Genomic DNA, 12,669 nt, shown 5'->3' with positions numbered 1-12,669 from the left:
TTTTTATGGCATCCAGGTGTACTTTGGCATCAAGCACTAATGACAAATAATTATTACCATTAATATCAAATGCTACAAATTCTAATTTTAAAATATTTTTCATAGTAGCACTATTACAGAGTATTATATTTATATTATAATTTTAATATATTCAAATATGTAGAACAACATTTAATTTATTAATTATAACAAAGAGAGAAAAACCGACATACCTTTAGGACCTACTTTTAGCGAAGAAAATGAAAGAAACTCATGCTGATAACGTGTTGTGAACTTGAGGAGCACAACAGGAATACGGATACCAATATGATATAATATAATATAATAGTAAAATAAATTAAGCATAATATATAAATAAATAAATGAAATAACATAACAGAATATGAAATAAGAAATTTCTCTAAAATCTCCATTTTCTCCTATTTTTATGAATTTTACCCAATATATGTCTTCTAAAACCCACAACATGCCACTATTTATAGGCAGTTTGACAAGTAGAAGGTAGATTACATAGACACTAATAATGCGTAACGTTGAGACACATTGACAACACTTTGGAAAATGAGGTCATCTATTGCAATTTCTCTATCCTCTTCTAGCTTGGACCTCTTTTTACTCATTTTTGGCCTATTTCGTTGAGTACTATTTTATCCATAAGACCATCCATTTCTAGACAATATAATGTATTTGTGATTCTTTACAATACAAGTTTATATGCATATGAAATTCAATTTTAATAGTGTTTGTATATTTTAATATACGTTAACATAGAAAAAGAAAAAAAGAAGCTTAGTTATTGAATTTCACTCTGTATTTATTAGGTTCCAAAACATTAAAAAAATATCTAATAGGGTGCCGATTAGACAATTTAATTTTATATCTAATATATCAAATAATTTTATTTTTTTTAATAAGAGCCTATTAGATATAAAATCGAAAGTTCATGACCTATTGAATTAAACATTTTTAAAATTTATAAACCAGTTAGACATGTCGACATTTTAATAGACATGTCAACATTTTAAAGTTCAAACAGTATAATTTTAACCTTAAAAAACTAGTAACTGACTATTATGATTAAGATGAAACAGCAAAGCCATGGAACTCCTTTGTCTCATATACTTTTGCCTTTTGCAAAAAGGGCTACAGCAAAATCCCTTGGGACCTGAATTTAAGTGCAAAAATTAGATACACCTGGGAGAAATATATGGGATTTGCTCCCACAAAAGGGATATTCACCATTTTCAAAGTACCTTTTCTTTTTAACAGTAATCCTTACAAATGGGTTAATTATCATTAAAAAAAAAAAATACTAGAAAAGCTGAGCAAGTCAATGAGTTTTGCCAAGTAAAAAGCAGCAAAAAGGGCTCACCCAAAAGACAACTTTTCATCTTCAAACCCATCCCTTAAAAGAAGTTAGATTTTTCTTTTGGCAGAAAATAAAAATAAGAATGGTACATTTCAATAATAACCCATTAAAGTGCCCAAAGTTCAAACCATGTATGATGTGATATAAAAAGCAAAAGGGGTGGGTGACATATACTTATTGCAAATGATGAAATAGCTTGGCTTCCATTTGAGGTAGAAAGTGTTGGGATTTCTCAATTTCATTGGATTACTGTCATCCTCCAATGAAACATGAAAGATTCTCATCAAGTCGCTGGTCATCTCATCTAAAAACTTTATTTTATTTATTTTTTCTGATAAACGTAGTTTTGCGTGCAAACCCCCCTACCAACAACTCTGAATTCGAGGGCAATCACACCAACCTAGAGAATAAATCTTGTTCTTCCTGAGAAAAACTAAAAAATGGAGGAAAAACAAACATTTCCATCACGCTACCGTGTTGTGCTAAGAAAACACGACAACCAAGTTTAATGGATAAAATAAAAATTAAAAAGGTATTTGAGCCCAAAAAAAAAAAAATAAAAAATTGCAAAGTCTTTGAGACCCGCAATGTAAAAGGTTAATTACACATAAAATTAATATTTTTTAGTCGTGAACCTCACGAATTCCTTTGACCAAACAAGGAGTGGAATCAACTCCAATTCCTTGGCCAAACACCCCAAAAGTATTTACGGTACAACGTAAATAAGCTAACAAAAATTTATGAATTAGTCAAAAAGGCATCGTTCATCACCAGAAGTTTACTGCAAAGAATTCTAAATCACCAGAGAGGTTTTTGTTTATATGATCGAATTGGAAATTGCAAACTGTAACAACTACAGCAAACTGGTCCATCTAAGGGGAAAATATGAGAATTAGAATTAGACAGAGACTTAACATGCAAACACCATGAAAGGTGGATGGATGGGTAAAAACTTAGGGAAGGGGGGAAAATAAAAATGCAAGAAGGGCATAAAAACTTCTAAAGAGTTTGTTATCACCTTTACAGTATGGTGCATACTACAACCAGAATTAGCTAACGAGTGAAGGGAAGATTACTGGCATTGCAACTGTTGATATTGTACATTTATCTACGACAAACTTTGCAGTCCCGTTCCGTCTTGAATGTTAGCTCTCAATCGGGAATCTGATCGTAATCTCCATTTTCGGGAGAATGATGGCCTGTTCTTCCTACCAAAAAAACAAAAAAGTTCCCAATCTCATAATATCACAAGTTCAGAAAAGTAAAAGATGAAAGGAGAGTTGTGTGCCTTTTTTACAGTAAAATCATACCTGTCAAATCATAAGCAGTGTTTGTGGCATCCAGACCCGTCCTCCAATCCGTTGATCGCGGTGATGTCAGATTCACTCCCCGAGGCTGAAGTAAAAAATGACTCTCCCCAAGACCTTGGTGTTCATCATTTCCCCTGATTTGATTACCTCCCGAGTCAATGTTGGAGCCATAACGTAGATTTGACATCGATGTCCCACCAATAGGTGAGGGCAACTTGCCAGCAGATGCATCGCCTTTACCACCACCAACTTCCTTCTTCGGGTCGATTACAAAGGTTCCAACAATAACCTGATGTGGACCAATTGGTACGAGAATAAACTAAGCAAAAGAATAATATATCTTAAGAAAAAACTCTTTAAGCCTACTAACTTAACAAAGCTACATTCTTAAAAAAAAACTTAATAAAGTTATATGAATGCAATAAAACGTTCAGGCATTGAACAATGCACAACTGGATTTATTCAGGAAAAGACAGAGATCCAATCTGTCCGTTAACATACCTGCACAGGTCCAGCAGCCTTCAACGGCCCACCAACTCCCCCTCCTATGATATGGCCTTCAGCACTTGATAGACATACACTAAGACCACCGGTCTTTCCTCCGAGGTCAGTCCGTACATAAGAACCGCATAATGAAACAATCTCAAAACGACCCTAATTATCATTACCTTGCAAATAGTTATTATAATGCATAATTCATGAGAAGCAAATTTGTGGAGGAAAAAAGAAACAGACATGAACATCAAAATGAGTAGCCAGTTATCCCTTGTCCATTTTCTCCAACGGCCCACAAAATATATCAAGATTTCAACAAATTTATCCAGGATTGCTACAAAGCATCATTCTCATTTTCTTTTCTTCCGCATACTGAGGAGAAGAGATGGAATATCAGATGGGGAAAACGAAAATACCTCATATGCAATATTGCCTCCGGATGCCGCTGGCTGACGGAGAGATGCATTGGAGATCGAACCAGATGCAGAAAGGATACAAATTTCCCGCTTACATTGTTGCATAAACATCATAATTTTCTGGCCCACATCCTATTCAATATGATCGTAGTGTGTGTTATGAGGGTAAAGAGGCCAAGGGATACCACCATAGCTCATCAAGCATATAATATAGAGTATACATGAGCCATTATTAAATGAAAATTGACAAGTAAACCTGAAAGAAACAGAAATCAACAATGTGATTTTTGTGTACACGATGGGACAGTCGGCTATGGAAGATGATGGAGAAAGTTAAATTCTTTTGTATCTACTAATTAAATAAACAAGGTTTTCTATAACTACGAGACTGACTAAATGACAATAATTCCAAACAGGCGTCCTTGCCATTTATGTTAACGTTTTTACTTCTCAAAACAAGATATACTTCTAGTTGTTTTGTAAGTAACAATAGTTTCATCGATAGAATAAAATGTACAAGAGTAAAAATCAGAGCCAAAAGAGACTACTAATACTCTTCGATTGAGCACCAACCAAAGACCTCTCATTCCAAAAAAAAAAAAAAAAAAAAGCACCAACCAAAGATCTACTGGATTAATTCTCTCTTTGCAACGTTTTTTGGATTGGTCTGAAGATATAGGACATCTAATGATATGGAGAAATGGGATACCGTAAAATTTAAACTTTTAGTTGAAGACTTCTCTCAAAGGCCATTTGCAATATTTCTACTTCTCTGACTTTGACAAACTGGGGAGTTATTTCTTTCCATAATAATCTCCTTAGATTCAGGTGGGTTTCTTATCCTCCTCCAGAAATTTAGATTGCTTAATGCTTGGCAGTAGAACTTTAGGAGATGATAAGATCATTGGCAGCCAGAATGTTAAACAATGACTTAACAAGAAAGAAAAATGCCTCCAATCTATTAAGTAAAACCAGGCCCTCGAATCACTCAAGTAGAGAACTTGGTCCAGATGGCCATACACTCCTCTCTCTCTTCCATTAAGGTTTCCCATGAAATTAAGCCGCCAGACCACCACAGTTCCACTTCCCTAAAACCTAAATCAGCAATCCTGAACCCTCATCTCCTTGTTATATTGGACAGAAAAACTCTTGGAAAAGGAACAAAAAAGACAAAAAGGGAAATGATTTTTTAAAGGGGTTTCTCAACCTGAAGGCAGTTATCCATATATAGAAGCAAACAACTATTTAACAACTATGATCAAGTTTCAAGTTATATCAGAAGAAAAGAAAATAGGAAGAAAAATAAATAAATAAAAAAAGAGAAGAAGACTTGAGTCATCGATTTATCAGTTAGATTACATGGGCATAACATGAAAAAAGAAAGCTAAATTAATACAAATCCACATAGAAGTAAAAAAATGAGCTGTAATGGGCAACACAAAAAAATAGCTATTGATAATATGGAGATCACATCAACACACAATAAGTTTTACACAACAGTACCATCGTAGATAACCACAAAACAAACATTAAGTCCTTCCATTGAGGGAAAGACTGTGAAGGAATCAACAATGTAAAGATCATCTTTTATAATTTGATTTTTATCCTTTATTTCAATGGACTTTCAAGTTTCCCTGTTTGCGTGCTCCATAGTATTACGTCAGGAAACGAAAATGATCAAAGTGGAGTTGCAGATTAGCTTGGCACTCTCTTAATCAGATATGTGAAGCATTTAATTTTGCCAAAAAAACCATGTGATATGCATAACTTATGCATATTCAAGAACAAAAGTCCAAAACTTCCTTTGTGTATGCCCGCCCAACTCTGAGAGGAGAGGGGTACTAAGAAACCATCCTCATTCTTAAGACGTCCTCAATTTTTTCCATCTCCATCCACTATTTATAAGGATTATCAACAGTTAAAGATTCTAATTGTGTATTTTCTTGTTTAAAGTTCATTTCCAATGCATTACAACACCTTTTAATTGAGACTTGGTAGAAAAGAGAGAATTTTTTTAATAATGTACCTAAATAATTATTTTTAAATTCCCCAATATTATAAATTACCATGTCTATCAAGAATCCAAGTAGGTATTCTTGTTTTATGTAATTCCCTGACAAGTTAAAAGGACAACCAGCACCAAGAGTATATATTAGTTTTCTTCTTTTTTTGCACTCCAAAACTACCCAACCATTTTATGTTCTATAGAATCAAAATTAGGACCAACTCGACTGCATTGCTAAGATGAGAAAACTCATGACCAAGTGGTTCGCTCAAAGATTTTCAATACCAAAGTCTCAAAAATGAATCTCGTAGATTTAAATCCAAGTGCATTGCTCTTGGATAATAAGTATAATATTAATAATAGTAAATAGCTCTCTTTAATCACAATTCCAATACCCCCAACAGTTTAGGAAGCTGGGTCCTCTTTGGCTTACTTTTAATAGAGCTTACTTTTGGTTTCTTTGGGGCAAAAGAAATGGAAGACTCTTCAGGGGAATCTATTACTTCATTTGATCATTTTTGGGATTTGGGAATTGCTCATTTTTCAAGCTTTGTTAGATTCATAGGAAATAAATATTTCTTTGGGGGTAAACTAATATTTTTAGAGTTTTTTATAGGTGTGCTGATGATGGCCTGCTTGTTCTCTTTTTTATTTTACTTTTCCATGACCACCTTCATCTCTTTCAAGAGAGCTTTGTTAGTTTCATTTAACACCAAAGAGGAAAAAAATGGAAAATGTCTTAATGACTTTTAAAAAAATAAAGTATATGTAAAGAAATAGTCACTGTAGTTAAATAGTCTTGTTTTTGGAAGTAGAATATCAAGAATTGAATCGTAAATGCCCCCAAAACAAGACAAAAGTAAAAAAAAAAAGGAAAAGAAAAATGAGAGAGAATGAGACAGAGAGAGACAGAAAACCATCTGCAGAATCTCTACAAGTGGACATTATGCCCCATCAGAATCTCTTAAGGTGCACACTTTACTTAAATTAAAAGCAGCAAACAAAAACATTGAAGCCTTCAAATAATATCAAAATCATGATACACAAAAACAATGTCTATTATATACATACCTATATTAAAAGGCAAGAGAAGGAAATCAAACTGAGAAACCACCAACTGTAAACACACGTTCAGAAAAAACACTACCCAGATACAAAATAAAACCCAATGAAAATAGTATTCAAGATCATACAAATTTCCTTGAGATCCTTAATGGTCTTCCGTCTTCGTGTCCTATGCAGTACTAATACCATCATACTAGATATATCAATGCCAGGACAGCATAGGTTATGCCTCATATTCTTACATAAATCTAAGGAAGTAGTAACTTAGTCTGTATTTATTTATAGCTATCATCTCAAATGCATTAATTATATATTTCCAATGCATTAATTGTATATGACCCACAATTTCTATCTATATCATTGTATGTATATGCGCAAATGCCTGCACATGACATGCACTTCCAACTTTGATATATAAACATAAATATAAATATAAATGGAATCAAATCTTTGAAAGCTATGGAGAAGCATTACCTCACCAGCTGCCACATTAATAACATGTGGCGCAAAACCTTGGCCTGCATTACCTACATCTCCAGTGAGAAGAACAAACTCCAAGTAAGTATGTAAGCACATAGACATGGTCATGAGTGAAATAAAAGCAAAAAGTAAATAACTTTAATTTTAGAAAAATATATATATATTCCTGATCAAACCACATACAAGCAATTGCCAAGACTGGAAACATGTTATTTCAGAACATGAAAACATTAACAGCATACATACAATTATACAAAATTGAACAATCATGGTAAAGCTTCTCTTTGCATCTATGGTTCAAAAACAAAGAAAAAGAATCCAACTATTCCCCTACCCTTCTAAGTTTCAGGAGTATTTGTGTTTTTTCTTCTTTCCTTTTCTTCTTTTTCTTTAGATGGTGGACAGAGTAAAAAAAAAGTTTTAAGTGGTAAACCCACACTCACAACAACCTCACAAACACCCCCAAAAGTAAATTCCCCATCCTCCTACAATATCAATTTTCAACTTTCAATAAAACTTTCCAGTTTGAAACAATTTCCCAAAATGGATAGCTACTAAAACCTTTGTCTAAAGAAATCCAACGTGAACAATTAACCAAATGAAATTTGTTTTTTTATTTTCAAGGTAAACGAAAATCTTTTCTTATAAAAATCATGTTGCAAGTGCAACACAACTAGTGATCAACAATGTTGATTATCTACGAAAACAACAAACAAAACCAAGTTATATATCAGCCATGAACTCTTATCATCATTCTAGAATAATGATTCTCTACCCAAATGACTGCATTACTATAAAAAACCACTATCAGATGCAACCTAAATTCAATACAATTTTTCTTTAATTAAACAATGTGTGTGGGGGTGAGAATTCAAACTTTTCAACCAATTGAGCTATGCTTTGTTGCCAAATTCAGATACATTTTTTCACAAGTTCCAAGTAGTTTCCAAAAACTATCATAAGCCAAACGTTTTCGTTAACCAAATTATAATAACGATTGAGAAAACTTGCTAAAAGACTACAAGGGAAATAGACAGGGCTTTTGAGAGTAGGGTTTAAAACAAAAACAAAGAAACGAATTCCAAGAACGGAAACGAGAGAGAAACCAAAACCATGATTAAAGAAACAGTAAGATTGAAAATTCAATTCCACAATCCAGAAATTCGAAAACAACAACGAATTACAAAACCCCAGAAAAATCCACAAAATTCCGAATAAGGGCAAAACAATTAACAACAAAATTCCTCAAATAAAACACAAAAAAAAAACAAAACCCACCAAGTGTAGCCAACTGAGATTTCTTAGAAGGCGCGGAGAAGGAAGAAGAAGCGGAAACGGCATTAAGAGAAGAAGAAGAAGCGAGTTCCTTCTTGGCCTTGGAGGACGAAGAGTGAGACGACGCCGTGGCAGCTTTCTTAGCCGCTAAAGCTTCCTCCGGCGTACCGTACTTCCTCGGCCGGCCTCTCTTCCGGCGTGCGGGCTCAAGAGGAGACGAGGACACGGCGGCGGAAGGGACAGAGTGAGGGTATACGACATGGGGACCGGCGTCGGAGGCGGCGGCGGAGGAGAGGTGGTGGGTGGGTGGTAAAAGGCCATTGGTCGGCGATGTGGTGGTTGGACTTTGATGGTGGTGTTGATGGTGGTGGAAGTAGGAGCTGAGCTGGTTTTCATTGGGTTCCATTTTTGAGATGAGAGAGAGAAAGAGAGAGAAAGAGAGAGCGTGTGTTTTGGAAAATAAAATTATTAAATGTTTTTTTTTTCTTTTTTCTTTTTTTGAAAAGGATTTGCCTTTTTTTCCCTTTTTTTCTTTTCTTTTTTTTTTTTAGTCTACTAATTATCCATAACATCTCCTCTCATAAATAAATAATTCTTTATTCATTTATTCATTTATTAAGATATAGTATGAGATTTGACTCCCATTTTTTTCTTTGACTTAATAATTCTATCTTTTTTAGGGCTTCTTTCTCTCTCATTTTCTTTTTAAATACTAATTTAACCGACCTATATTACAAGAGCGAAAAGTTGAACCATTAATTTTTTTTTAGAATAAACATCGTATTTATTAAGAGAATATTTGGGCAAGGAGTTGATAATTATAGTATAAACTATTATGGTTGAGTTATAATAGTTTGTGTTTGAGGTATAGATTATTTTAATTTATGTTATAATAGTATGTATTTGAGGTGTAAACTATTTTAGTTTGAAAAATAAATAGTAAACACTATAACAAAAAATAAAAAATGATTAATGTAAAATAGTAAAATAGTGTTGACTGTAGTGTAACTAATTGAGAATTACAAAATAGTATTTATTGTAACAACGAGGTGGTTTATAATCGGATGATAGTTTTTGCCCTAAACGCCTTTCAAGTTTTTGCTAATTCCTATAACTTATGTTTAGTTTTCAAAGATTCTAGTGTTGTTGAATTTTGATTGATTTTCTAAATCATATATGTTTTTTTTTAACTTTAATTTGGTGACGTTTTCAAATTTGAATTCTTCTAAACGGTTGTGAGTTTAAATTATTGCCTTTTATATCGTAATAATGTAGTATTCTAGAAAATAAATAAAAACAAAATCTCATGAATATTCTCGTCATGCTAATTACGATGTAGTTGAAATTTTTCTTAAAGAGTCATTGACTCCATCTGTTCAGATTTTGCTATTTACATTAGTTTATTGGTACAAATTAGACAAATTTGTTTGGCATTTAATGACGGCATTAATAATATTTTAAAAAAATTTAATCAAATCATACAGATTAAATTGAAACTTTTAAAATTTTATAAACTAAATTGATACCAACAACAACTACAAAACTATGGCAACTTAAATTGTAATTTTGGCCTTTTATGTTACAAATTCTTCTCTCTCTTTTTTTTTTTCTTTTCCTTTTTCTCTTTTCTCTTTTTCTTTTTTTAAGATGACGGTACATTCAACTTTTAGAGTAATTTAATTTCCTCTTTGATGTTAAACACTTTGTTTATATTTATCTCATTTCTCACTTTGTTTAATATTACTTTTAGAATAATAATTCTTTTAATTCATTCTTTATATCAACTATACTTTGCTAATTTTATTGTCTTTTTAAATTATTTTATTCACCCTATAGAATAAACGTAAACCTTAATCTAAAATTATAGTGTTTGAGTTTACATCGCAATTAATTCATACCATAAGAAAGAAAATGTTTGCAAATTAAGATAAAACTAAAAACAAAAAAAAATGAAGGAATTAGGTGCGTTCGCCATTATAAAAAAATTAATCATATCTCAATTTTGATTTAAAAATCAATTTATTAATTTCAATGAGTATTATTAATGTAAGAAATTTGAACATTTTGTACTTAAAAAATAAAATAAAATTGAACAGTCAACATAGAAGTAAGTTCATATAATAGAGAAATATATAATTTTGTCCTTAATGGATGCATTATTTATTATTATTATTTTTTAGAATGGATTTGAATTGATTTAAGAAAAAAATATTTTTCAAAAACTTCAATTTTATTTAAAGACTTTAGATAAAAAGAGATTAAAATATACTTGAAAAACTACTTTTAGTAGTTGTCGAACACTTCAATTTCTTTCAAAATGACTATTTTTTTAAATTAAATACTTGAAAATACATTCCAAACACATTCTTAATCTCATCTTTAATTTTGTAGATTAAAATTTTCAGCTAAGCTTTAATTATGAGTAAATGTTCAAAGAAATATGATTTGGTTTTTTTTTTTTTTAATAAAAATGGTATTCTTGAATAAGATAGTCAAAATATGACAAATAAGTGTGTTTCATTTCGTCAAACCTTGAGTTAAACATAAGTCTTGAAGTCACATATATTTTGTCGTGAATAGTGTACTAATTCAACTTCTTTCTACTTATAATAGACGTATAATGATAATTATTCAATCCAATTATTAGTAATGTGCTAGAGTGGTACTTTTAGTGGATATAAGTACAATTTGTCAAACAAGTACCTTCATTATAACTAGCGTACAAATTGATAAACCATAACACTTAGGTTACCGCTACTTGTCACTAATTTAAAGATCTATTCAATGCTTTATAAAACCTCTAAAACTCGTCCATCCTCCATGCTCAATGTCATATTAATACAAGTAATTACATTCAGGGACAGATTTAATATAGGCCCAGAGTCCTCCTCAATTTTATGCTTTTTATACATATACATATATATATCTAATCTAGTATCAAAATCACCAGCTAGCCAATGGTAAATTTTCCTTCTAACCCTCTCTAGACCTAGATTTATGTCTCACTCCATTACATTTGTTTTTACTAAATTATATAAAGTTCTCGTCAACAAAATTTCTAGATCCACTACTGATTATATTTACTTTTCTAGTTCAAGTACACTAGTAAAGATGAAGTTTTGCTGCTTATAAAAAATAATAATAATGAAGAATGAAAAATAAAAGGTGAAGTTTTTTGTTCATCAAATCCTCTTTGTGGAAAATGGGTATTAAAACAAGATGGTTTTTAAACAAACACTCTCATATGAAGAAAAAGATATTTGAATTTGAATTTCCATTGCTTTAACTTAAAGTTGCCTCAATAATTTGTCTTTGAAGTTTTGGGTTTGGTTGAACTTATATTAAGTAGGTAGGTCCAACTCAAGAACAACTGAATTCACTTGCCAACTTTTAAATTTCTAACTTCAAACCTATAATGGGCACTAAAACTTTTGGGGAGCATAAGAATGTGACTAGCCCCCAAAGTCTATTTTGGAGGGTTGTGTTAAAAAGTTTCTACTTTTCAAGAGCCAACCAGGTTGAGTAGGCTGAAACTATTGCCTAGAGAGAGAACTCTAAACCCAAAATTTTAGAGCCTGCTGCACATCTAGCAATAATTTAATAACATATGAAATAATCCATGCTCGAGTTTCCTATGAATTTAGCTCAAAATAGTCATAAGAATCTCCCTATCAAGCAAAGTAAGTGAAAAAGTACAAGATGAAGGGAGGGAAGCCCACGGTTACCGTTTTTCTTTTCAAGTTCAACAAGTGGAGAAATAAAGGTTCGAACCTCTTATCTCAATAGTTAGAACTAGGATCCGCCAGATGGATGACTCAAAAATTAGGTAAAAAAATGTGAAATGACCCGATTTTTAGAAAAAAAAATGTTGAATGACCATTTGCTGACGTTAAATTCGAGTGAAATTGCCAAAATATACTCGTGCGCATGTGGAAAAGTAGTCTCACTTTCACTTGTCTCGCTCTCTCTTCTTTTTCACTCACAAATCACTATATCTCTCGCTCTAGTTCATCTTGTTCTCTCTTATTTTTTTCACTCACAAATCACTATGTCTCTCGCTCTAGCTCGTCTTGCTTTCTCTTCATTTCATCACTCACAAATCACTCCTCTCTCTCATCTCTTGCTCACCAGAGTTGGTCACATCGGAGTTGCTCGCATGGACTCGTTTTATCGGAGAAGAAGAAGAAAACGTATAGAGGAGAAGAAGCCAGAGAAGAAGACGACGATGTGCAGAGGAAGATTTCTCGCACTAGA

General features: G+C 32.3%; 1 protein-coding gene across 1 annotated transcript; it reads right to left on the bottom strand.

Annotated features, from left to right (window-relative positions):
* Positions 1-2,160: 2,160 nt before the first annotated feature.
* LOC120079991 (AT-hook motif nuclear-localized protein 14) lies at positions 2,161-8,879 on the bottom strand. The gene is made up of 6 exons (XM_039034501.1): positions 8,419-8,879; positions 7,135-7,187; positions 3,591-3,722; positions 3,181-3,333; positions 2,680-2,968; positions 2,161-2,577 (listed from the first exon to the last, which is right to left on the bottom strand). The coding sequence occupies exons 1-6, from the start codon at positions 8,819-8,821 to the stop codon at positions 2,522-2,524; spliced, it is 1,086 nt and encodes a 361-aa protein (XP_038890429.1). The 5' UTR covers positions 8,822-8,879; the 3' UTR covers positions 2,161-2,521.
* Between the last annotated feature and the right edge of the window lie 3,790 nt (positions 8,880-12,669).

The sequence above is a fragment of the Benincasa hispida genome, chromosome 6 (assembly GCF_009727055.1).
Source record: "Benincasa hispida cultivar B227 chromosome 6, ASM972705v1, whole genome shotgun sequence".
NCBI classification, from domain to species: domain Eukaryota; kingdom Viridiplantae; phylum Streptophyta; class Magnoliopsida; order Cucurbitales; family Cucurbitaceae; genus Benincasa; species Benincasa hispida.
The sequence above is the reverse complement of the archived record's forward strand: the minus strand, read 5'-3'. Positions and strand labels throughout refer to the sequence as shown.